This window comes from Cryptomeria japonica, chromosome 3 (assembly GCF_030272615.1).
Source record: "Cryptomeria japonica chromosome 3, Sugi_1.0, whole genome shotgun sequence".
In the NCBI taxonomy this organism is placed as follows: Eukaryota; Viridiplantae; Streptophyta; class Pinopsida; order Cupressales; family Cupressaceae; genus Cryptomeria; species Cryptomeria japonica.
Genome location: NC_081407.1, coordinates 675,959,735 through 675,987,577, shown reverse-complemented (window position 1 = coordinate 675,987,577; position 27,843 = coordinate 675,959,735). Strand labels below are relative to the sequence as shown.

The 27,843-nt window shown below is 35.0% G+C and overlaps 1 protein-coding gene across 1 annotated transcript; it reads right to left on the bottom strand.

Moving 5' to 3' along the window:
* Nucleotides 1–5,241: 5,241 nt before the first annotated feature.
* Nucleotides 5,242–9,705, bottom strand: LOC131030641 (uncharacterized). Its single transcript, XM_057961544.2, has 5 exons — nt 9,165–9,705; nt 7,345–7,869; nt 6,477–6,849; nt 6,025–6,102; nt 5,242–5,846 (listed from the first exon to the last, which is right to left on the bottom strand). The coding sequence occupies exons 1-5, from the start codon at nt 9,167–9,169 to the stop codon at nt 5,796–5,798; spliced, it is 1,032 nt and encodes a 343-aa protein (XP_057817527.1). The 5' UTR covers nt 9,170–9,705; the 3' UTR covers nt 5,242–5,795.
* Between the last annotated feature and the right edge of the window lie 18,138 nt (nt 9,706–27,843).

Genomic DNA, 27,843 nt, shown 5'->3' with positions numbered 1-27,843 from the left:
AAGTGTAGTACAAAGTTATTTTTCCACATTCTATATGAGACCCCAAAACTGATGGTGTAGACAAATATGTCGTGAAGCAACACCATTACTTGTTGCGTTTATCAAGCTCAAATATGTTGATCAATGCTTATAAGCATTATGTTTTTAAATGTATGTTTTGGAGAGGTGTAGTGTTTTCTTCTCTTATAGCAATATCTCTTTGGCTTATGCCCTTTGTTTCTCATCCAGAGATTTTTGGTTTTTGAATTTCAAGAACATTTTTATTATTTTGCTAATTGTTTGCAAAATAGATTTTTTATTTTATGTTTTATTGGATTTGTTGTACACTTGATCTTCATATTGATTTTTTAAAGAAAAGATTATTTTTTCAACTTCAATTTTTTTTTTAAACAATTATCTATCAATATACTTTACTTGGATTTTTAAAAATATAGATATCTCTTATATTTATTTTTTAAATCATTTGATATTTTGATGTGATCTTATTGAGCAAACAAAATGACACTGTCAAAAGTATCCATCTATAGGCATACGGTTTCATAGAGAGGAAAGCATTGGATTCTATTGCCAATTTCATACAATACCATCATACCTCGTCTTGTCACTTGGCTGATACAAGGAGCTAAAAAGGGACGTATAGATGAGGAACTAAATCTGTCTAGGAAATAGAGTAGAATAGGAAAGGCTTTTCCTTGTCAAAGAATAGCAATTTGTCTCCGTTTGAGGTTGCTTTCTCACCCACTTAAAATGTGCTGTGGGAACTGTGCTTACCTTTTATCATTTCCACTGGGCTATTCATCATAATTGTTTATGTTGTTTTTAATGCTAGCAAGAGTAAAGGCCAAGAGGGCCACACATTTTGGTGTTTGGTGGGTAAGGTGAAACAATGGCTGCCACTTACAATTTTAAGTTGAAATTTCAAATTATAGGGGTTGAAAGTATGGAAAAAGGAATTAAAAATAGTTATTCAGATAATTTAGGAGAATTATTAAATGTAAAATTAGTTGAGACAACATTTAATATGAGTACATTTTTCAAAATAATAAAGTGGGATTCGGATTTAAATTATGTGGGTTAAAGTGAATAAAAAATCTGATAAGTCTTAGTGAACACTTGAATATTTATTGTTCTGTTATTAGTAGAATTTGCCTTGAAATTGATCTCAATCATACACATGACTTCAATTTGTAACTGCAGAAACATCTTGTACACTTTTTTATATTTGGGTTCCACATGTTTCAATTTTGTGGAATCCTCTATTCAATTTTCACATCAAATATCTATTTTAAAGGTAATTATGTGCTCACAGATTTTACAGTAGATAAAGAAAAAATATTTTTATAGATAAAGACTAGTTTATGGAAATGTGTGCAAATAAAATCAGACTGCATTCAAATTGATTGGCAACTTTTGTGCAAAAATATAACACTTATATACCAGTCATTATATTAAAGACAAACCAATCAACAATGATTCCAAAAAAATACAAAAATACAAAATATACACCTTATACCCTTATACCATAATAGATCCTAAATCCACATCCTTAAATATCTTTCATCTACATTACTGGATTATCATGCATACCCGATAAAGAAAGATTATTTAAAATTTAAGTAGAAAACCCTTCTTAATTACATTTGATGATCCTAAATTATCTTTTTATTTTATTGGTAATTTGTTGGGCCCACTCCGCAATCTTCTGACAAAGAAGATTAGTCAGAATGAATCGCCCTAAGAAAAGTAATTTTGTCAGCCCTCACAATATCCACAACCATTAGATATGATGCCCTAAGCAAATATAACTTTGCCATTAACTTAAAAGCGAAGTTTCAAAACTCTGGAGATTTCACAAACTTTGGGAAAACTCGACAAAACTTTATATAAATTAAACAGAAAAAACTGCTGAGTACTGGATGAATTTTGAAACCTTGGGTTGAAGTACCCCACAAGCCAAATCAATTAAAGATCCAAACTTTAAATTGGGTTCGACCATGTATTGACTCTTATGTAAGGTCAAGTTCGGTTCCTTGCAATAATCGATGTTTTATCTATGTTGGCAGTCAAAACCCTTTTCGCGACATGGGACTAGATTTGCAAAAATTAGAGCTGAAATGAAACTTGCTAAATCTTCTGGTGTGGATTCAAATCCACACATAATTAATTCTGGGTTTCAAGCATTTTACCGATCTTCATTCACCTACAGGTAACGCCAGTTCGCACCTCCAGTATTTATTTTCGCCGCTGGATGGGGAAACTTTTTTAATTTATACCCCAGATTACACGTGAACCCGACGACCACAGAAGGATTTGAACTCGGTCAAGCTGATCCTTGTGCTTTTGAAATAGGTAAACTTCTTATCGCTTTAACTTCCTTGGCAAGGGGAGTGCCGAAATCAACTTCTATTCAGGAGAAATTCCTCCCACATATCTTAGTTGACAAATGCCCTAATCCTCGAATGGAATATTCTGCCAAACTTTTGAATACTTCTTAAACGTGCCTACTTGGAGGCATATTCGTAAAAAGAATCGACATCATTTGGGTATCTAATTGCTATAAGGAAAGTGAATAATATGATCGATTTAAAAAAGGCCATTGGTTAAAGCACTGCATGTACAGCATTTGACAATGCTTCACTTGCACGGTTAAGATGTATTCATAAGCAGATCCACATCTCATTATTTGGGAATTCTGGTCTTGTCCTATGTAATACCCAGCAAGAAAAATACCACATCTCATTGTTTACAAATTCTGATATTGTTCTCTGCAACACCCAGCAAGAAAAAAACCGCATCTAAATGTGCTTTGATTCTACCTAAAAGCGTCTCAGTTGTTGAAAGTGAATTTCCACTAATTACTGGTAGTGTCTAGCTCCTCTCATTAAGGCCGTCAGGTTCATATAGAAATATTTGATAAGCCCTAACTGCTTGCAGAACATCAGCTCAGTATTGGCAGGTGCAAGTGTCAAAAAAAAAAAAAAAAATTGTCTACTGCACAGAAATTGTATTACTTTTGAGTACTCTTCCCATTGTTGACTGATGCCTTCATTGAGGGCCATGTGCCTATCTGTTGTGAATCACTCCATTGTTAAGTCCAAAGCTCCTGTCATCCAATATAATGTCTTCATGCTCTCCACATGCTTTAGTGCCTCTCTGTAGTGGACTTGCCATGTAATCTCTATATTGTTGAATGCAAAGCTCCAGTCATCCAACATAAAGTCTTCATGCCCTCATTGTGCTCTCTGACTACCTACAGTTGACTGGCTACCTGGAAACCAATTGAACATGAATATTAGTTCTGAGCCTTCAATAGCACCCAAGAAGTCAACTGCAGATAGCAAAAAAATATTAAAAGAATATGGTGACCTCCATTGCAGCAGTTATTAAACGCATATACTTGGCCAATCAGTTTCACTCCCAAATTTGCACCCCATCTGGTCTTACATGAGCCTCAGTGCAAAGAAATACATATCCAAAAATAGCCAGCTAAAAGAATTTACTCATCCTGATAACAGATCAATGGGCATGATCAAAAAACATTGATGCTAAAAAATTCTATACAGTTGAATCCAGAAGCACTAACCAGTGACCAACCAATAATGACTGCAAGTCAAAAGCAAAAGAGTAGCCAAGATTCAGAGTCACTCTCAGGTAGTTCACCCGTCTCCCCTACTCACTGCTAGCAAACAGAACTTTACACCATAAAGCCACTTGAGTAGTCGATTTGCCCTTGAACCACAAAATAATATTCAGAACCTTCATCCTTGGTTGATAGTGTGACTAAAAACGACAAATTTTATTGCACTTCATACAATAATAAAACTCTAGTAATTAGATTGGTTTACAAAAAATTACCAAGACTGGAATTATCTTTTCTGTATAGCCTCGAAATAATTAACCAATAATTTATAGAATTCCAGAGCTATTGACAGTTAACGACAATGATAAAGTTAGACCTACAGTTTATTCACAAGTTTGCGGCTACATGGTAGATAGTGATTGATTGAACCTGGGACATAGCAGTCAAGATGCACTTGGTATTTCAGCAAGAGACAACATTATGTACTTCCATGGTGCGGTAAAAAATCAAAATAATCAGCTTTCAATTCTCTTTTGAATAAACAGAAAATTGAATATCAGTTATCTGCCTGAATCAAATTCCATACCTGTTAAAAATCACTGCCAGTCACAAACACAAACATGGCAAATAACCAACATTTAGCTACATAGTAGATAGTGACTGATTGAATCTGGGATATAGCAGTCAAGATGCACTTGGTATTTCAGCAAGAGAGAGAACATTATGTACTTCCATGGTGGACTAAAAAAATCAAAATAATCAGCTTTCAATTCTCTGTTTGAATAACCAAAAAATTGAAATCAGTTATCTGCCTGAATCAAATTCCATACTAGTTAAAAATCACTGCCAGTCGCAAACACAAACATCCACAAGCATTTGGGTCTGTTTTAGAAAGGAAACAAAGTTAACAAGGCTTTCATTTCACATGGCAAATAACCAACATTTCGAAAGAGGTATAACATTCGGCAAGTTGCAACCTTATCCATGCATTTGCATGAATAACAAAAAAACACGGTGCTCCCATGTAACATGCAACTTAAACAATTCTTCTTAGCAGGTGCTGCTGAGAAAATAGTTTCATGCAGTTTTTGCAAGTGTTGGATTTCTTGAGATAAACTTCAAATCAATTTGGAGGGAAATTAAAACAGTTTTCACCACATGCAGTATGCCATGTGACAAGAAACAAATTCAGCAGACCCTGGAAAACTTCTTCCTAAGCATTCCTTGCTCCGCAATTGAGAAGAGGATTCTGCTTTTTTATAGGTCACTTGGAACCACCTAGAGCAAAAGCATAGTAGTGTTAGCCACTTCACAGAACCACTGTCTCGGATCAAAAATGCTTGGACAAATTTAATAGAATGGATCTACTAACCCAACCACCTGCAAAATATTTTGCAATTTGTACAATTGAAGTTTTAGTGGTTTGATCAAAAACGTATCTAGATTGTTCTAACCGGGAAACTCAAAAGGAAACTTTTTCAGGAGTTGTAATAGAGTAATTTCAATCTATGGGGAACCAATTGCAATAATTTCTGGACAAATAATAGAGCCTTAGAGAATATCCATTTTGTATCATGCATATGAGACAGAATTTAGGTAACAATAATCCTCATCCAGAACGAATTTCTGTATTAAGATAACAAAGATATAGACAAGTGCCATGCCCCAAAAAGTACAATTTGCTTTAAATCAAAGAATTTTATTCAGAAGCTCTACAGTTTGAGAAGTAAATACAAGAAGCCTTTTCAAATCCCTGAAAGGAATGCTTGATTCTACAGACCCGCCTTTAAAACTGGGGTAGAAAGGCTAATGCCTGCATGGCTAACACTGTTTCTGTTTCTTTCTAATTGGCCAAATTGAGATCTATACAAGAGTGAGTCCATGAATTTAGACCCAACCCTGAATATTGAGTAAAAGGAGAACCAGAACTCTTTTCATCCTAGTTGATACTGACTAATGGGGAGCAGACAGCAACATTCTTTTCCAAGCATTACACAATCAATCTGCCTGCAGTTTGATGGGGTGTGACTAAAAGGCTCTGATGGTCGCTGTATAAAAATCATGCCAAGATGGCTGAGTCATCGAACAATTCATCCAAAGTGTCACCTCATCTGAATCAATGTAGCTCTTAACACCATCATCTGCAATTGTACATCATCTGGACATTCAACAACTCATCCAAAGCAGCAACCATTGGTCTTTATGGACAGAGTCTTCAATCTGAATCACTATCTAAACTTTCCATGGCCTTTAGCCCCCTTGGTTTCTGCAGAAAATACAATAGTACGGTTATTTCCATCCCTTCATTATAATTCAGCAAAATATTGAGGCATAACAAAGAAAGCTTAAAGAATATATTATATATATGAGATGATAATCACTGTGGTTGACAAATAAGCCTACTAAAAGAAACCCTAAAATCAGAAGGATCAAAGAGAAAGTACCTTCTTTACACATTTCTTTTCTCGGACTTCATAGCGTGCTTTGGTTAAATCAGACAACCAATTTCCTGGAAAGCAATACTGTACAGAAAAATGATAGAGAAATTAGGTTGAAATCACACTCCACTTTGTGCATTCCATAGTATAAAATTCATAACTAAATCATTAAAAAGAGCCCTAATACACCTTTGCAAATGGTTATACATTTAGTATTTACAATAAACTGTTCTAGATCCATTCTCTATATTGTTGCAATTCTCTCAAAAACAAGTCGTGGAAATTGTCATAGATTCCTATACTTCTCTTGAACGCCTCAAAAAGGTAACATGCCAATGACATCTATTTCATATTTCCCTAGTTTACCTTAACTTTCCCTTGTTCTGAGCAAATCGTAAAAGAATAGGAAGCAACATGAAATAGAAGTAAACTTTATCAGAGAAGGCCTCCCCATTTACCTGTAATAGCTTCTCAACATTCTTTGCCCTCTTTTTAGGTCTCTGTGGAAGTTTGCTTCCCTTCATAGCAAAAAAATCATCTTCTTTCTCTTTCCGTGAGAGTGAGATATAAATCCTAGGCCATTCAAACATCTCCAGGTTCACCTTCTCTGTATGAGCAAAGGCCTCTGTTTCAGACGGTGTAGACTCGCCAGCCATGCCAACAGCAAGTCCACAGTTCATTTGTAGAGATCCAGGAACAACTTTTTCTATTTTGTCTGGAGATTTTGGGGCATGCATATCAGCCCTCCGGTTGAAGACACGACTGTCACTTGAAAATCCATTGATTCCCAGATTTACACAGTTTCCCGACGGAGATGGGTCTTCTGAATTTCTGTAAATCACCAAACAAAATGACAATTTCAAAATAAATTAGCACTGGATTTAAACGGCCATGATCATCCAGAGGCCTAAATTCAAACAAATGTGCTGACTATGTCCGCAAACAGTTCCATACATGAGAATCCCACCATATGTGAACCTGGACATGAATGGAACTGCATATGGCCACCAGACGGCTGAGACTATCCAAGGTAGAAATTGCAGGTGCAGACTGAGACTATCGGAGGGAGAAGCAAACTAACTGCAACACATGGGATCAACTGGCATGGTGCAATTTTCTACCCCAATAATCACTCCCTGGCCAGATTTGCATACACAGAGCTGTATGCGGCTAGATTCCAGCACATTCATAGCATTTTAGTCTCCTGGATAGTCATTGCCCTAATCAAATAGCTATGTCCACTGCCCTAATTAAGTAGCTTTGAAACAGATTTGAAACCAAACCAAAAACATATAAAAGGCTATATACAAGATCATAACCACTGACCTGTGAATAAAAGCAGAAGTAGAAGGGTCGTGGACAGGAGTACAGGGCCGCAACGGTGTGCTTCGTGAATGAACTGCCGATGGGTTTTGGGCAGATGCAGAGGGCTTTTCATTTCTACCACTTCGCCTATCAATGCGAATCATCTTCCTTTCCTTCACAGACGTTTCGTCGACGACGTTTCTGTTGTAATCAGCTCTATAACCACGGGACCTCTTGTTTTGACCCCATTGTAAGAGCAGATCCCCTGTTCCTTCAAAGACCCGCTTCTTTGAAACCTGAATTTCTTGGCTAGACTTCCCGTCTTCGCTTACTTGGTCTGAAGGGGAATTTAAACATTCTAGCTCTTTGTGGGTATTCCCGTTGTGTCCTGCAGATGAGCCTCCCTTGAGTCTTACTGATTTCCCTTCCAAAAAATCACCGCCATTCAAAATCCTTCCGTTTTCGTGAGTCTCTTCCTTCTTGCAAATCATTTTGGGCTTCTTTCCATTACTCGCCGGCATACAAGCCGGACTAGCTGTTTGATATCTGCAAACGCAAATCCAGAGCATTAGATCATTTCCCATCATATTTTCAATAAACTTCGATAGCATAGAATTAATCACAGTAAACACAAAATTCCACTTAAAATAAAGGCATTTCCACGGCTTTTCTCAAAATAAAAGATCCAACCCTCAGAATCTCTTGCTTCTATTTTCGGATTTTACAGACCAGGTAGTTTCAAAATCAAATACATGCAAACGAAACGTAAAGCGCACTGTACAAACAGTCCCATCACATTTTATCCATGGCAGCCAATTCTCAATGACAAACGTAATAAAAAACTTCAAAGAAAACAAGCATGAGTCTGTTATTCCAAGCCTCTGCGCAAAAACTCGGATAAAACACAGTTCAGAACGATTTTTCTTATTATTTCATTCCGGATTTCAACGAGAAGGCTAAAACATTAAGAACAAGTGAATCGATTCATCCAAGGACAAAAAGAATCGATTTAAACATGTATTTCAAGGATTTAAACAGCTTCGACGCCATGACTAATATTTCCCTAAATAGTAAGCAGAAAAAGCGCAGATCCTAGGCGTCAACTAAAAGCCTATTTACAGATCAGTACATGGTTTTCCGCGGCCCCTATAATCTTCGCTATTAATCACAATACAGCATCTAACGGCAAAAGCTCTCGTTGTCAAACAACAAACAGAACAGTTCCTGCAATTTAAACGTCATTCAATGTTGAAAAATTTAACGGCGAAGATTGCTGATGAAGAATTTGTAGAGTACACGCTTACAAGTCGTCTCAGTTCGAATCTCCTGCAAGTCCTAAACCAGAATACGTTTAAATTACTCAAACTGCAAAAAATATTACGATTTCTCTACAGTTTCACTACAAAATTTGTGAGGCTTTTTCTACAAGCAAGAGAAATCACAGAAGCATACAAAATAAAACAAAAAATAGCGCCTCACAGACGATCGTTAGAAAACAAGTCCTGCTACGAGCTCTGAGCTATGAAATACACGCAATACACCGAATCAGCCAACATAGTAAGCCTAAAACGCAGTAAAATTACGCCATCTACCTCTAAAATTCAGAGAGCCTCAAAAATTGCAGAATATAGCAAGATTAGTCCAGGACGTTTCGCTATCAGAACAATTTAAAAATCACAAAACATATGAAGATTAACAGCACATTTTTTCCACAGCAATCAAAATACGCAGGATTTATTACAATTAATAGCTTTTTTCTGCCCGGATCCCTCCGAAGATCCTTCAAACACACCAATTTAAGGGCATTTGACAGGGAGAAGAAGATGATGATGATTACAGACCTCATGGCCAAAGCTGAAATGATCCAATCATCCAACAACCCACCAAATCCTCTGCGATTTTACCAATCCTTCACAGAAAAAACATAAGCAGAATTCCACAAAAAGAAAACCCAAATGTCGTAAACAAGCAAAATCTCAGAGCAGGCCCTCCAAAAATGTCGATAGCCGCTAGAAGCCACGGTGGTTTTGGGTGCAGTAAAAACCACTTGCAGAGCCAAATTTTGAGCCTTCTCACCTCAAAAGGCCTGCAAATTCAAACATAAAACTGCCTCTACCATTAGGATTCGCAGGCAGAAATGGCTCTATGGCGAAATTTTTCCAGCGAACAGAACACTAGTAGGAGAGAAGAAGATTTAACGAATGAAATGAAATGAAATGGGAGGCTTTGCTTATTGGATTTTAACTGCTGTTTGTTGAACATACTGTTATGTAATTTTACGTTTATGATATAGAAGATGCAAGTGCTTAACTTTAGGGTTATGTGAAAACAAGGATGTTGGGTGAGCCTATTGTTTTTCGGGAATACAATACATCTTCTATGGAGGTCATCCCAATGGGGATTGGGTGGGTTTTACATAGCCCCAGCAACTACGCTATTAAATTTTGTTTGAAAAAATTACCTATAAATGGATAATGTTCACCCTATGAGAATATGATGTCTTATAAGGCCTCCTATTGCTTTAGGGATATGAAAGGGGTTGAAGTAGTGTATTTGTGAAAAATAAAATAAAATTTAATGCATATTTTGTATATAGTTGGGTTTATATGATTAATCTTGTAGGTATATAATAATATGTTTTATCTTTTATTTTTATATTTATATGCATGTAGTTTTAGTTTTGTTGGTGTATCTATTTGATTATGGTCATTATTCCAATCTTGATCCATAATCATATTTTCCAATTGGTGTATCTATTTGATTATTGTCATTATTCCAATTTTGATCTAGAATCCTATCCTCTTGAATGTTAATTCAACCTATTTGTTTGACCTAGTTCATGTCCATAGCTACAAATTTGTCATCGCAATCATGATCTTGATCCACCTAAATGCAAAATCAAAGTGAAATATTTTAGTCAATTCAACTCCTTTTACACTTTGGTCCTAAGATAACTATACACAAATTTTGTTCATGCCTATAAAGACATCAACATGCATTCATTTACGCATAGATAGAATCATCAATTATCACAAGAACAATCATTCATATTTGTACTTGAATTCTGGAATCAAGAAGAAATTTATGCATATCGAATTGCATTCATCTTAGGCCATGTGAATCGCCTAGCACTTAATTCTAGAATTAATGTGCATTTTTCAAGTATGTTATCTATCAAGATATTTTAAAATACTGCTAATGTTATGAGGTAACCCAAAGAGTGCACAAAAGAGGATATCATTGTCTAAGAGTCTCTTTACTCAAGAAACTATAAGGTAGAAACCAAATATTGTCATAGATCAAGATAGCAAGTATAAAAAGAGTTCATAGTGGTGAACTAGATCCATAATAATGAACTCAACCCAACACAAAGTAAAGAAGAAGAATATTATTTTGAACCACATACACATCGACTTAGGTCATTTCTAGATTTTGAGGTATATATATATCCCATTGTCTTCATCATTAACTCTAATTCTTTAGTGATAAATCTAAGCAATATCTCTCCTCATTTATTGCTATTTATGACATGGTTGTACTGTATATTTGATATTTGCCTAATTTGATCCGCTCCACTTGAACGACTCATTAAGTCTAGGTTGATTTGTGTTTAACTGCTTTTTTTTAATTAATTAACCTAGATTATCCCAAAAGGAACATTTTATTTTTCTTTTCCTTTTGTGAGCTTGACAAACTTATCCAACCTAAACTATTATTTAGGTTTTCAAATTTGTCATTTGTTTTTTATTTATCATTTCTATATTTGCTTTGCCTTTTTGTCATTGTGTCTCGTTGATTTATTTCTTCTTTCTAAGGTTGGTGATTGATTTTTGTTGCATGTCATAGTGTCATCTCAAGACATCATTGTCATTACTAAGAGTTTTTATTTTTAGCACACTTTCATTTATAATGTACCTCTAATTTCATTTTTGTCCTTATTTATTTAGGTTTTTAATATGTATTGTATTATCCTTCTATACTTAGGGTTTAAGGTTTCATAGTAAAACCTAGTGTTCTCATAATCCCACCCTAGAGTTATATTATACCACGACACATTATATGGTTTCTTCCTTGGTTGCTTTGCATGCATATGTCTCAAATTTTAATAAATTTTTAGCTTTCAATGCATGATATCCTTCTATATTAGTATAGTTAAGATGATTTTTTGCGAAGATAAGGATGCTTTTTCTAGAGAAAGTGTTATTTTATTGTGCTTCGTTACCATCTTCTTTCATGGAATTAATTAAAGTTTTACTATTTTTTTATAAACATAGATATGATAAGATATATTTAGATGTCCTTCCTTTAGACATATCTCTAAATCCAAATATACCAATTAAAATGGCTTACTTTACTAATAGACCAAATTCATTTATGTTTATAAGACATACACATCAAAGGTTAACTGTACCTAATCCTCTTCCTATGTATCAATCTAAATGTCAAATGAAGGAATGTGGCATCATCCACCAAAAGTAAAACACTCAAGCTAATATTTATTTACAAAATTACACATCACATTTTCATAAAAAAAATAATGAAAAAAGCTTTCAAACAAATTTTCACCTCAATATATCGCAGACGAATGTGGAAAATTTATTATTAAGAGATATCTAGTGAGCAATAGATCTAGTGTAAGCATTTGTGCTAAAGATTGTTTGGGATAATTAAGCATAAACATCTTGAGGATATAGTTCCATCGAATCTTACTATTAGAGCCTTTGACAATAAACCTAGAATATATTTAAGCATTATTATTTTCCCGATACAAGCTAATCCTTGTAATACCTTGTTTTATCTTATGCCTTGTCAATTGAATTATAATATGCTTATTTGGTGCCATATATTACATACTTTGAAAGTGGCACCCTCTACTTGGCATTAATGTGTCAAATTGTGGCGTGAGAGGAAACTTTGTTGTATTGACATAGATCCAAAACCATTTGATGATTGTGATAAAGTTGATACATCTAACAATTTTTTTTATATAAAACAAACCCATGACCAAAATCCATAGACTTTTATAGGATAATGATTGAAAACCACTAGATTTTACTCCTTACGGTTTTGATTGTTAGAAATTTGAAGTTGATGAGTAACCGAGATATTTTTATGAGAGATAAGATATAAAATGACAAATGAAATAACATAACTACAAACCTATGATTCCAAGAGAGGTGCAAATGTCAAGATGAAACGATTGCATTAGGATCTCAAAGAAAAGTTGCATAAGAATAACTGCATGCATCAATGTATATGAATGCTAATCTATGCGAGAGAAACATAATGTATGCAAATGAATAAAAATACAAGCTAGATAGTGAATTTATATAAAACTAGGGAGAGGATGGAGGTGGCAAATCCAACCAATAGAGAGTGACCACCAAGTAGTATAAAATAAGAAAAAAATTATCCTCCCCTTTAGGATGGTGACACCTCAATACTTTATCTCCTAATTATTAATTAATTAAACTCATTTTATTGACCTAATGAAGCTTAATAAAGGTGTACAAAAACCTATGACTAAGGGAAAATAAATATCCCACTAAGAAAATAAAAAACTACACTAACACACCCCTTAAGCATAACTTAGGTGGGTGAAAAGATGATGGGTCCTAGCAAACAAGATCGTGTTAGGTACGCACATACATAGAAAATCCCCCAAAGAAGAAGAAGCCCCATCCTCAGCAAGGAAGTACACCCTCCCCCATAATTGGGAGAGAAATGAAGTGGAAGGACTATAAAGACCCCCCACAATGTAAACCCAATACCAATGGTAGATGCTCAAAACTAGATGTATAATATGGTTCATAATTGTCAAACAACATTCCTCCCCTTGGGAAGAAACAAAACTAAAGATTTATGCATGATATCTTCCCATTCCTAAAAGGGAGATGAGGGAAGATATATTATGTGTGATATCTTTAAAAACTACTCAAATGCCTCCATGTCGATGTCTAAATTTGTCACAATCAAATCAAACATTCTAGGACACTCTAATGAGGATGACTTTCCAAAACCTCCTAGAGACTAATGTAGAACACAGTCCAAAGAATTAATTATCTCCTTTGAAGAAAAAGATGTATCCTCTAAATGTTGCTCCAAAGTATCCATACTCATCTCAAACTATGATGAATGATCATGTAGTGGATGAATAAGAGGTTGAAGTGTTCCCTCGTAACAACCAAGAAGAATCAACTCCATCAAAGATAGGATGAATTCAATCAATACTATATCACAATTTTTTAATATGAGATTATAAAAATAATTCTATAGTACTTATCAAGAATTATTCCAAAAGGTTGTATTTGAAAGACTATGTATGTCCTATTGTAAAGAATCATTGGAATATTTTGAAGGAGAAACTCTAAACTTTGAAGTAGCAATAGTAGGTGGAGGAGATTGAATACAAGGTTAAACTAGATCACTTGTGAGTCCAAAATTCTCCTCAAAGTCAAAGTCAACATCAAAAGTGTGATTGTCATCCAAAGGATCAAAGCCATCATCAAGAAAAAAGTTTGAAAAGGTGTATAATTGAGATGCATGATCAACAACCGTTGTAGCAATACTCTCTTTGTCGTCCAAATCAATAATGATTACTAATTCAAGAGTGAATTCCACGGTCTTTTTTACTCCACCATGAGTAATCTAATAGATGGAAGGAAGATTATTAGACAAATGAGGTAGCATGATACATTATTGAATGTTTCATTGTTGATATCAACATATCCCTTCCCAATTACATTCATATATCTATTGTTGACCATCAAAATAGGTGGCATAACTGGCTCAAAAGAAAAGAGCATGAACCTTAAAGAAACCATAGGATGAGAAGCTCCTCAATCTAGAAGTCATTTCCCTAATCCAAGATGTTAGATTCAATGATAGTCCCAAAGACACTGAGAGGGGGGGGAGGGGGTGAATCAGTGTCTAACCGGTTAATTGAATATTTGAACTTATTTATAACTTTGCAACCCAAAACAGTGTACCAGTAAACAAGAATTAATGCGGTAAACACAAATAACAGAGACAACATAGAAACACACCATAACACAAAAATATTTTAACGAGGAAACTTGGTGTGGGAAAAACCTCAGTGGGATTTGTGACCCACAATATTTACTCACTGGCCAATGAATAAATACTACTTACAATAAGGGCCTGCACATGCAGGAAGGCCAATTGCCTGGAGCACACTACTCAAAAGAGTCTCACTGACTACAATATGGATAATTAAATCCAATACAATGTACTGCTCAAAATAGCATCTCAAATGCCTGGTTCAGTATCGGTTTAAGCTCAATTAGATACCTTAACCAAAACCTTCATTGTCCACTATATCACCTCATACAATAATTTCCTATTCATTACATTATTTCACTATTATCTCCTTCAAAATGACCTATGAGATCTCATACATATATGAGTTTATACAATATACCAAGTCGACTTACAAATAGTTAATTATATTTACAAAACAATTCACATAAACAAAACTTTATCCCATGTCGGCTTGAGTGTCGGTATACTTCATTTCCAGTGTAATCTAGATGTCGGTGTCAGGGCCTGTCAGTGTATGATATATGTGATGTCGGTGCATGTGTAGAAACCTATTGCCGGTTGGTTGCCAGTTGGTTGCCATCAATGACAACATCAACTATTCTCATTAGAGTGTAGAATGCCAACAATCTCCCCCTTTGGCATTGATGGCAACACTCATGAGAAAAATCCAAAACTGCTATCCAAAAATGAAATCCAAAAAGAATTGTGTTCCCCCTGAGCAAGTGATCTCCTCTGTGCATTTATTTTCTCCATACTACTCCTTATTTTTCTCTATACTACTACTCCCCCTTTGACATCAATGAAAAAGGATGTCAAAAAGAATCAAAGAATACAAAAATGCTACCTCATCGCCTGTAACCGGTTTCAGAATCTTCCTCAAGTTGTTAGGCTTTTGCAAATAGAGGACCAAGCTCTGATACCAATTGTTAGATTCAATGATAGTCCCAAAGACACTGAGGGGGGGGGGGGGTGAATCAATCTCTAACCGGTTAATTGAATATTTAAACTTATTTTTAACTTTGCAACCCAAAACAGTGCATCGGTAAACAAGAATTAATGTAGTAAACACAAATAATAGAGACAACATAGAAACACACCATAACACAATATATTTTAAAGAGGAAACCCAGTGTGGGAAAAACCTTGGTGGGATTTGTGACCCACAATATTTACTCACTGGCCAATGAAGAAATACTACTTACAATAAGGGCCTGCACATGCAGGAAGGCCAACTGCCTGGAGCGCACTACTCAAAAGAATCTCACTGACTACAATATGGATAATTAAATCCAATACAATGTACTGCTCAAAATAGCATCTCAAATGCCTAGTTTAGTATTGGTTTAGGCTCAATTAGATACCTTAACCAAAACCTTCGATGTCCACTATATCACCTCATACAATAATTTCCTATTCATTACATTCTTTCACTATTTTCTCCTTCAAAATGACCTATGAGATCTCATACATATATGAGTCTATACAATATACCAAGTCGGCTTACAAATAGTTAATTACATTTACAAAACAATTCACATAAACAAAACTTTATCCCATGTCGGCCTGAGTGCCGGTATACTTCATTTCTGGTGTAATCTGGATGCCGGTGAAAGTGCCTGCCAATGCCGGCGCCTGCTGGTGTATGATATCTCAGATGTTGGTGCATGTGTAGAAACATGTTGCCGGTTGATTGCCAGTTGGTTGCCATTAATGACAACATCAACTATTCTCATTAGAGTGTAGAATGCCAACACAAGATATATAGAAGCACAAAGATATGTTCCTTTATTTTTTTCTAATGTAAAAGCATAACTAGCATGACCTTTTTCCTTTCTCTTGGAAGATTCTTGGTTTGATTAAGATAGAGATTAAGTAATCCCTTTGTTTCTCTTCTCAAGAAGATTTGTGAAGTGGTCAATCTTTTTCTTCATAAAACTATGTTCATCGTGACCAAGTTTCATACAATAAGCACAATCAATTTTCTCCTTAGATTTTCCTTTATTTGAAGAAGCTTTAGTGGAATTAGAAGCCAATGAAGGTTCATCTCAACATTTTCTTCTTGGTTCTTGTGTTTCTTAGTTTGTTCATCATTATCTTTTTTATCTTTAGTGCTTTAATTTGTAGCCAAGGCATGAGACTGCTAGAAGATTTTGTATTGCCCATTTGAACCAACTTGTCCTATCCTCTTGTGATTCCATTAGCAAACACATTAAGACAAGGCATTGTGTAGGAAGCTCCTAAGGAATTTTCAATAACATAAAACATAGAAACAAAGATTGAATAGTCTAGACCAAGTTTAGAGAGGATACCTAAGATATAAAAATTATTATCTTTCTCAATTCCACATTGTTTCAACTACGATATCATGGATTTTAGTTTAGTGAAGAATTCTTATGTAGTATAAAAACTTAAAGGAATTAAACCTATGATCTTATTCACAAATTGTTGATCTCTCAATTCATCTTATTTACCAAAGGATTTTGTAGTGTTGTCCAAACTTCATCTGGTGTAGAAAGAGATTCAATATGAAAGAAAAAATTTAGATATATAAACATACATAGTTCCAAATGCTTCATGACACTTATTAAACCATTTTGGGTTTTCTGCACATTAATTGTCGGTTCAGTTTCTAGAGTCATTGTTACCCTATGCAATCCATACTTTTTCAAGTAGATTGACATTTTACTTTTCCAATCAAAATAGTTGTAGGGTGTTAAAATATGTGTTTGATCCTTTTTAAATACAAAAGAGTATTATTTGTGAGTGAATGAGAAGAGAAAAAAAAGTATGAAAGAGATACCAAGAGATGCACCCCCCGCACACCCCCCCCCTTTTCACTTGTCACAAAAATCTCCCCCAACCTCCCCCCTTCCCAATTATTTTACAATGACGACACTTTATGATTAGTGTGTTAACATGGATTTTACCAGTTTACAATGCTCACTAAGCCCATAAATGGCCAAAAGGTAAATTTTGATACAGGAAAACATAACCCAATAGCTATGTAGTGCTCTGTAATACCTTTCCAATGTCTATTTGTATTCTAAAAAGTGGAGCATTGGGACAAAAGTTATAACCTTTTGATGAAAAAATCAAGTACCAAATTCAACCTACAAAATCTGGAAAAAAAAAAAGGAATTTTTTTATCAAGATTTGCATGGATGGAAAGAAGTCATCAACAATTTGTTTGCCAAACTCTGACAACTGAGGCAAAGTTAGTGCATTTTTTTTTAAAAGACCAATTTGTCCTATAAAGAAGGCTTTGGTGGCCCTTGAATGACCCTTGGGTGGTTGTATCAGTGGAGGAGGACAATCAACAAGATGGGTGGTGATTGATAAGTTAGGTCATCAATTGGCATTTAACAGATTGTTGGTGTTAGAGTAATCTTTTATTAGCTAATTATTATTTATTTAATTATTAGTCTATTATTCTCTATGCTTAAGCTAAACTTAGGAATCTTATAATTCTTTAGGGTTTTCTCCTTTAGGGTTTTGAGTATCCTTTTATAAGGATTATCTCTTATATTTTCATAACAACTATAATTATTGAATTGCATTCTTGTTGCACAATCAATATGACTCCTCTTTTCTGGATCTCTGAATTTTGGCCTCCATAGTTTTTTGCTTCTCTCTTTCTATGACAGGTTTGCATGCAGGTGATCTTTGGGAGCTGTAGAGTTGATTTTTCCTCAACTCCATTATGGTATCAGAGCTCCAGATCTACATGCCCCTGTTCTCTTCATGAGAGTTTTTGGGCCTTGTTCTTTAGATTTGTGTATTCGGGGGTTTGTGTAGTTGTTTTTTTCATTTCTAGGGGTAGCTATTTTTGGTACATTTTGGTGTCAAAAGGACCTCAAATTTGGATTCAGAAGGTTGATTCCATGAATTTTGATATATAATTTGCCTATTTTCGGTGACAGGGGCATCTGAGACATGATTTTTTATTGGCATGTTTTTTGAGGTACAAAAATTCGTACAGTTGTACTTGCAAATGCGTCAGAAAAATTTTCATCAAAAAAAAAACTCTTTTTATGCCCCAAAAGAGGGGTTTTTTCTTTTGGTCGTAACAAAGGCGCTTTTTCAAAAACCTTATATCGTCGGAAAGCTCTATCCAGATTTGAAGGTTCGAACTTTTGATTTTACTTTTTTGATGGCGTTTTTTTCTATCAAAGCCAGAGGTTCCTTTTTGCACTCTGGGAGACATAACTTGAGCATTCGAAGTCCATTTTTCAAAAACTTTATATTATTGGAAATCTTGTTATGTGTTCTTTCCATTCATATGAGTTTTCTTTCTAGATTCTGCTCCAGGTATATTTTATTCAGTTTTTTGCTTTTCAGCACTCTGGTGAATATCTTGGATGTTTCAGGTCCTGGGATCTCTTTCTTTGAGTAAGATGTCTCGTCTTTGGCTATTCTTTTTGTTTCCAATCTTTTGTCTCTTCTGATCATTGTAGCATTTTATTTATGCAAACGCATTGAGATAAAGTGCCATCATGCATTGTATACTTGGGATCTTTCACATCTTGTGCCTTATTGTACATGCACTACTTATAAAGTGCCATGGGGGGTTGATGTTTGCCTTTGTTTTCCATTTACCTTTGTCACGTGAGTTTTCCTTCCACGACATTAGCCTCATGATGTGTGTCAAGTGAGTGTTCCTTTCATGACACTATGTACTTTCTCTGCACCTTTGATGTTCCTAGTTCTTCGTGCTGCAGTTCTTGTTGGCCGTCATTTTTAGTGTACCTGTCCCTCTCATTTTTCAAAATTATGGGGAGGTTTGTCCTGTTGTTCTAGTTCTTCCTTGGTTCGATTGATCAACTCTTCAGGCTATGGTGTTTCATGCCATTTGTATCTCTGAGTTCAGTTGTTTGCCTTTGTTTGCCATCTGATTCGAGTAGTGTCATTTGAGGGCACTCATGCAGATTACAGTCTTCTCTACCTGATCATGTTCTATTTCAGTGGAGGTTCTTCAGATCAGCAGTTACTCTTTGACAGTGTTTGCAGCTATTTCATGCTTCAGTGGTGTTCTTCATTCTCTTCTTTTTGTTCCTATCTTCTAGAACACTCTTGTTTGGAGGCTTCTTAGTCCTTCACTTGAGCTTTCATCTCTTCTTGGAGAGGAGTTTTGTTCCCACAGGATTTTCTCCTTTTTCTCCACTTTACAGAGATTTTATTGTACTTGGGTACCTCATCAGGCCTATTTGTTGGGACCCATTATTGCTTTCATGCATTTTTTACATGATTTTTTAGTCCTTAGTTGTTTTTTAACTACTCCCTAAGTTCATCTTAAGAGGGGGTGTTAGAGTAATCTTTTATTAGCTAATAATTATTTATTTAATTATTCATCTATTATACTCTATACTTAAGCTAAACTTAGGAATCTTATAATTCTCTAGGGTTTTCTCCTTTAGGGTTTCGAGTATCCTTTTATAAGGATTCTCTCTTTGTATTTTCATAACAAATGTAATTATTGAATTGCATTCTTGTTGCACAATCAATATGACTCCTCTTTTCTGGATCTCTAAATTCTGGCCTCCATAGTTTTTTGCTTCTCTCTTTCTCTGACAGGTTTGCATGCAGGTGATCTTTGGGAGCTGTATAGTTGATTTTTCCTCAATTCCAATAGTTGGCATGGTTAGTGATTTAACCATTAATATCTTAGCCCACAATAGAAATTTGAGGAGTATTAGCTATGTTTAGCCATGTTATTTAAATCCCCTATGCTTATGTGTTGGCATTAGTGCCTAACACTAAGCACTAGGTGTTGAGCATAATATATATTTTCTATTTTTTATTTTTTAGATTGGTAATCAACCATACAAACCTAAGACTATGATGTGTACAACCTCTTATACAAAACTTTATTGCCTCAAAAGAATATCAAATCCAAAATTGAAAAAATTTATAGCCAGAATTTGTTTATTCAGTTTCTTAAGAGTAATGACAAGGTTTGTTTGAGTTGAAAATGCCTCAATAAAAAGTTGTTCACTAGATCTAAGCTTCAAATTGTTTGCTAATGTGTCATATGGTAGCCAAATTAAGTGAAATAAAAGCCAACGCTAACTTTCTCAAGCCTATTGATTGTAATGGAATACTAAAAAATGTTGGTACTATAGAAAAAATAAGCAAAATAGATGCAATCAACAAGTCTCACCAAAACATTTGATGAAATTATTGATAAAATTCAGAAAAGATTCCTTTGGTCTAGGGTTGAGGAAAAGAAAAAAATCCCTCTAGTTGCTTGGGAGAATGTCTGCAAGCCAAGGAGATATGGTGGACTAGGAATTAGAAGCATTAAAACCTTTAATAATGCTCTTTTGGCTAAACATGTCTAGAGGTCTTATGACTGTAGAAGGGAATGGAACACTTTATGGCACAATAAATATCTCTCTAATGTTCATTCTTTGTAGGATTTTTTGAGTTCTTCTCATATCCCCATTACATCTCATCTTTGGAACAATATCCTCAAGGCTAGGGATGTGGCTAGCTAGAGAGCCTATTGGAAGCTGGGGAATGGCAGAAGAATTCAGTTTTGGGATGATTGCTGGATTGGGAATCACTCGCTTATTTTTTATCCTACTTTGGGATCTTTAAAGGATCTTTGTGTTGCTTATTTTGGCTTAATGGTGGCTGACTATTGGAAGGAGGGTAAGTGGGTGAATCTTCCTGTTATTAATCCTTCTTTCACTCATTAGCAGCTTTCCCTAAATTCTTTTGGTTTGGAGGAAGGTGTGGAAGATGAACTTAATTGGAAATTTAATCCCAATGGGAAGTTTTATGTTGCTTTTGTAGATGATTGTAATGAACCCCATGTGTTCTAGTGTTCTAAGGTGTGGATCAAGGACCTTTCTCCTAAGGTCAATATGTTTTTTTGGCTCATCTTTCTTAATAAAATCTTAACTACTGGCAGTCTTGTTAAGAGAGGCTTTTCTATCCCAAACAGATGCTACTTGTGTATGAGGAAGGTTGAATCTGTTGATCATTTTTTTTTACACTACTCTTACACTTCTGAGATTTGGTCTCTGGTGCTTCAGAAATGGGATCTTTGCTGGACTCTCTCGGGGGTTGTTAAGGAGTTTGTTCACCAATGGAACCCGCCTTCAAGAAATCCTTTCATAAAGAAGTTGTGTTCCTTCGTGTTTCCTCACATGGCGTGGTGTTTATGGAAAAAACATAATAATCATATCTTCAGGAATATCCATCTCCCTCCTGATATTGTCTTCAAGAAAATTTTTAGAGCCATCTTTGATAATCTCTCGACTGTTAGCTCCAATGTTCTCTCTCATAGTGGAATCCTTAAGGAGTATGAAGCCAATGTTGTCAAGGATTGGGATTTTGGTCATCATGTGGTAATACCTAAGGTCAACCCTAGGGACAACATTAGTTGGAACTTTCCACCCCAAGGATGGGTGAAAATCAATTTCGATGGTGCGGCTAGAGGGAACCCTAGTCAAGCTGGCTGTGGAGTGGTGATACGGGATCACTATGGCAACTTCATTTTTGTTATTGCTCTCCCTCTTGGTAAACAGACTAATAATATTGGAGAAGCTATAAGATCTTATCACAGTTTAAAACTTGCTAAACAGAACAACTTTAAGTCTGTCTGGGTCAAGGGGGACTCAAAGAATATTATCAACTACCTAGAGGGCAAATCTGCTCTGGCTTGGAATGTTGATATTTGGATGAAAAAGACTAAATATATTATTAAAACATTTGATAGATGCATTATTGTCCATGTATACAAACAAGCCAATGTGGATGCCGACTTCCTTGCCAATAGGGGAGTGACGTGTAAAGCCCACCTTAGTTGGACCCATGGTGATAGGCTGGACTCGGAATTCGCTATGCATTTGTTCCACGAGCAAAGTCAGGGGAGTAAATTTAATGATAACCTGTGCCATAATGAGTTTGATTGTTTCTAGAATTACTGATACTTTCCTTTTTGAGAGAGGTGGCTAGAGAGGACATGAGAACCAATGCAAACTTATTTCGCATGCTTTGTGGGCGATTTTAAACATTTTCTGGAGTCTTACTTTAACTCTGAAAATTTTTGCAGAGAGTGTAACATAGAGCAAGATAAAATGGGTGGTGCGAGAAAAAGAATTGAGTCGCTTAGCTGTATGCAGTTGAAGAATGAAAAGAAGCTATGACAGATTTTGGAGAAAGGGGGGTTTACTACCTACATTGAGAGGTTACAAGGGCAAAATCAGGATGTCATGAACTATTTTGCTCAAAACTAGAAGGATGGAATGATTGTTCTCCATGGTTGGAAGGTCCTAGTTGATGAAGCCCTTATTGCACAGGTCACTAGGTTATCTATGGAGGGTATGAAGTATTACATAGACAAAGTGTATACAGAGCAAGTTGTGCAAAATTTCCCCAAGAAGGAGGCAGAGTGGGCCAAAATTGTTAAAAAGATGGCCAGCTACTATGACATTGCGGTCATTAAGTATTTCTAGCAGAAGCTTCTCAAGGATATTATGAATTACCTTGCTTTGGATGGTCGTTATACCAGGGTGTATGGTCACCACTTTGTTATTTTGAATCATTTCCGCCATGGTGTGAAAATGTCTTTCCCTTTCTATATCATGTCAACTCTTAGGGCTAATTTTAGTGACCACCACAAGAACCCTTCCATGTTTCCCATCTTGCACGAAGGCCTGCTGGTCCTTATTGATGCCCATTTTCGTTCTCTTCCTCCCCCTAATGATTATATCCATATTGTTTCTAAGAATGATGAGACTAGTGTGGGTGACTCTAATAATGAAGCCTCTGGGTCTGGGTCTGAAGAGATTTCCCCTCCCGTGAAAAAAGCTAAAATTGAAATACCTTCGAGTTCAAAACCTAAGGTGAGGAAGGGTATCAAAGGGCAAAAGAACATTGTTATGTCCTCCCCCTCAACTTTTGCTGTGAATGGCTCCCCCTCTTCTAGGGAGAAGGCAAAAGATGATAAGGACCTTGATTTCCCTAATGTCTCGGCCTCTCCTCCTTCCTATAAGAAGACTGGTAATGTGGGTGCAGTTGGTATTGCAGACCTTCATCCCAAAAGTGACGAGCTTAACGATAAGAGGGAGGATTATGAAAATGTGTTGGGTATGGCTCGTGAACATGTTATTGATACTTTCAGCTTGTTCAAGTGGATGTTTCATGAACTTAAGGAGATAAGGATCAACCAAAGAGCACTGGGAAGCAAAATGGAAGCTTTCCTTGTTGGTTCTACTCATGATAATCTGAATAATGAAGGGAATTGGACTAAGGCTGAGAAGAAGTCAGTCATGGACTGTATCAAAAATATGAGGGAAGGGGTTGATCAACTGAAGAAAAGGCTGGAGGAACGCATTACCCACATTGAGGAAGGCTATAACAAGATCCAGGACACCCTCAAGTCTATTATGGTAAGCAGTCACAAAATTGTCAAATAGTCTGAAATGTTATGAATACCATGGTGAGTAGTCTGGAACAACCGGATAGGGTTGTTGTTATTATTGGGGATGATGCTGAAGCGACTCAAGGTGGTGAAGGACCTTGCAAAAGGACCTGTGGGAACATGAAGAAAAAGGTGACTATTTAGAATATGGATCACAAAGCTATGAAGGTTGTTGCTGATACCATGAATGCCCTTGAGGCTGAGGTCATTGAGGCCCTCAAAAGCATAATGTAATTGGGTCATTTTCTATTTTCTGATTACTGGATCTGTCTGAGTCTGGGTTTAGTCTTTTTGCTGTCTTTTTGTGCCCGGTTGGGCTTTTGTTGTCGCTTTGGCTGCTGTTTCTTATGCTTATCCTTGCAGGCCATTTTATTTTGGATGTTTTTATTTGATTCTATACCTCTTAGAATCATTTTGTAAAGGGTTTCAGGGCCCCTTCAAAACCTGTTTTTGCCTTAATCCAAAGCAAGTCTCACCCAAAACACACATGCAAATATAGGATTAATAGATCTTCATAATTACTTTATGATTCTTGAGATCATACAAAAATGCAAGAAAAAAGCATATGAAAATTTACAAGATCATACTAAAAAATCCAATCTTTTAATCAGAAATTCAAGTACTCAAAGCTCTCAAAACCAAAGCATGGATACCATGTTACAAATTTAAAATAGATGAATTAGCAATATATTTATTTGAGAGAAATAAGCTATAAAATTATAAATGAAATAACACAACTACAAACCCTGATTCAAAGATGTGTGCAAATTTTGAGACATCTAAAAGATTGTATTAGGATCTCAGAGAAAAGCTACAAAATAATGACTACATACATCAATATACATGAATTCTAATTTATAAAAGAGAATCCCAATGTCTACAAAAGAATGCAAAAGAAGAATATGTAAGCTAGGTAGCGAGTTTATATAGAAATAGGGAGAGGGTGGAGGTGACAAATCCAACCAATAAGGAGTGATGACCAAGTTGTCTAATCTGAGAAAGCTTAATTAAAGTGTAGAAAAACCTATAAGGAAAAATAAATATCCCATTAGAAAAATACAAATCTACACTATCATTGGTGGCTATAGTGTGCATCCTAAAGCATGGTTTTCCATATTTACATATAAATCCATTTATCTATAAAAAATTACCTAAATCACATACAGTCTTCAGAGAGACATGCAAGTGTGGAAATGATCCTAGTACTAATATACCAAGTAAATCACCATTACCTATTAAGAAATCGTTCAAAAATTCTATTGTTTTAGATACAATTAATTGAAGATGTTTAGATGTAGAGGAACTAGACTAGATAAAATAAATAAGGATATAAATGGCTTGTTCAACCTATAGAAGCTAAGGAAGACCATGGTATAAGCTATCAAACAAATAAAATTACTTGATAAAGACCATGATATAAGTTATCAAACTAATAAAATTACTTGAAAGATGAAAGAACAAAAAAGGGAAAAGAAAGAAACCCATATTGTGCCTACTATAAAACCTAATGAGGCTTTGTGTTCTTTTTTATCGTGATCCTAATTATGGATTCCATTTTGGATCATTGATTGATCTATCTTACCAAGATTCTATTACACCATTATGATTCATTGATTATTGTAGATTAGATGTGCAATATTATTATTCATTATATATTTTGCATCCACACATACATTTAAATGAATCAAAACAAAAAGAAGAACCAAGTAAGTCTTATGGATAATGTTATATATTATCCATGTTGATAAAACATGCACACTTGAGCTTATATTTCATAGGATATACATTAATATATCTATTTTGGACTATGATGATACCTATTGACATATAATACATACTAATGACCATAATGATTCGTAATGTTTATTTGATCATAATGGCATATTTTTGGACCACACATGATCTAATTTTCACTAGTTCTACATCATTTGTGACATGTTCCATCTAGATTTATTACTTTTTTGCTCTATAATTTTCCATTATATACTTTAGTTTTAGATATTATCATCTGATCCTTTACTTCCTTGCCATTATATTGGTGCCACAATGTCTTCCCTATCCTAATCCTTGGTATTTGTTATGTTACCTTTCCCATTTGGGGGCACCTCACTTTGAATATGTACTTTTATGATTATATCTATTGGAATGAGTCATATTATTGGTCATTAGACAAAGTTATCAGGTTATGATATATGATCATCATAATTTAACTCTGAGATTGATCTATCATGTTATTTGGGACCACATAAGTGGAATCGTATTACCCCCAAAATTATTGTTGATTTATTTTTATTCATGGATCACTTATTCTATGATCTTGTCTTGTGTTACCATCCTAATCTATCTTACTTTCTAGAGATTTTTATTATTATTTATCTATTTTAATAACATTACTACATTGATCCTACATTAGGGGGTTCATTTCTTCCCTTTTAATACATTAGATATTTATTGACACAACTTACTATTAGCTCACCTTACATGTTCTTATAGCTATGACTTAACACACTTCTATCATGATCTTATATTGATATTATTCTCACATCGGATATACACCCTTGTTAAGTGCTTTGCTGAAAATCTGGTGAAATGGGGATGATCTCATGGAGTGTGGGCTCTAATATCTCAAGATCAACCTCCAGAGAGGGTTGGTTCCCTTGCTACTCACCTAGACTAAATGAAAGTATTGTTTCTTATTGAAAAAAAATGGAAGAAATGGATATGATATGAACTTATACTATTGAGGCAACACACCAAAATGCTTTAAGACATATATTGTTGTTTTGTGACACATAGTTGTTCAATTTAATCAACTTAGTTCTACACAACTCCTATATTTCTACACACCAATGCATTAGTGTTTTGCAAGAAGGTTTGTGTTTTTACAAATGTTTTCACAACTCGTTCACTTTTTTTATAATCATTACACAACTTACAACTTGAAAAAAACGTATTTTTCTATCTAAAGGTGTTGAAAGAGACAAATATTAAAGGAAACAATTATAGATCACAAAAATATCCATCAATTAATACCTTGCACACACAATAAAACAACCACAAGGAAGGAAAAATCACTAAGATTTTATTGATTAAAGGTATTTAGCATCAATACAAGTATAGAAATAACTAAGTTTTATTGAAAATGAAATATGATATGTTATTTTAATCACAAAACCTACAAAAAATGAGTTATAGTATGTTTTTGACTAGAGAGAACATTTTTTTTTTATCAGTAAAAGGCCGAAGCCAGAATATTTTATTAAATTATAAACATATTACATTCTCCGCTCAGTGCGGGTGTCGGTAGGAAAGAGAGGAGAAGAGAAAACCTCCAGCCTTGCTCGTGACTTTAAGTCCAGATCAACGATTCTAAAACAATTTAAATTATATTATTCTTCTTCAACCTTTCATCCTCTGTTGAGCAGACTAGTCCAAATGCTTTTCACTCCTGACTATTGAAATGAAAGTATCCCATCGCAGGGATGCATTTTGCAGCATATTACCTCCAATCTATAAGGACTTTCCTCCTTTATCTTTATACACAGGCTTCTAGCTAGTATTGTCACCTGCAAAATCAAATCTCAACACAACCCTGTAGTATACCACTTCATAATTTGTTAGTCTAAAAGACATATTTCATATAAAATAGCATTATCTTCACTTTCCACTATTTCTAATACAACCTAGGCATATTTTATATTAAGACAACAAGGAATTCTCTTTAATATTGACTGCAAGACAAAAGATTACCCAGATTACAATAACCTTGTGACAGGTGGCCTTGCCCCATCCCCATTACATGAAGACACCTTTTTCGTCATAGATCAAATGGATCAATTATACCATAGATGGACTAAAAGGAAAGAATACGCTACTCCCCTAAAGAATCATAATTCATAATTATTTCCCAGAGAAGTTCCAGTCACATTAAGATTTTGCATACAAAAGATTTTCATTCCTTTCTACAAACTATATATTTAGCTTAATATATCTATTTATCTGTATGAGTATATTTTACTATATGAAGA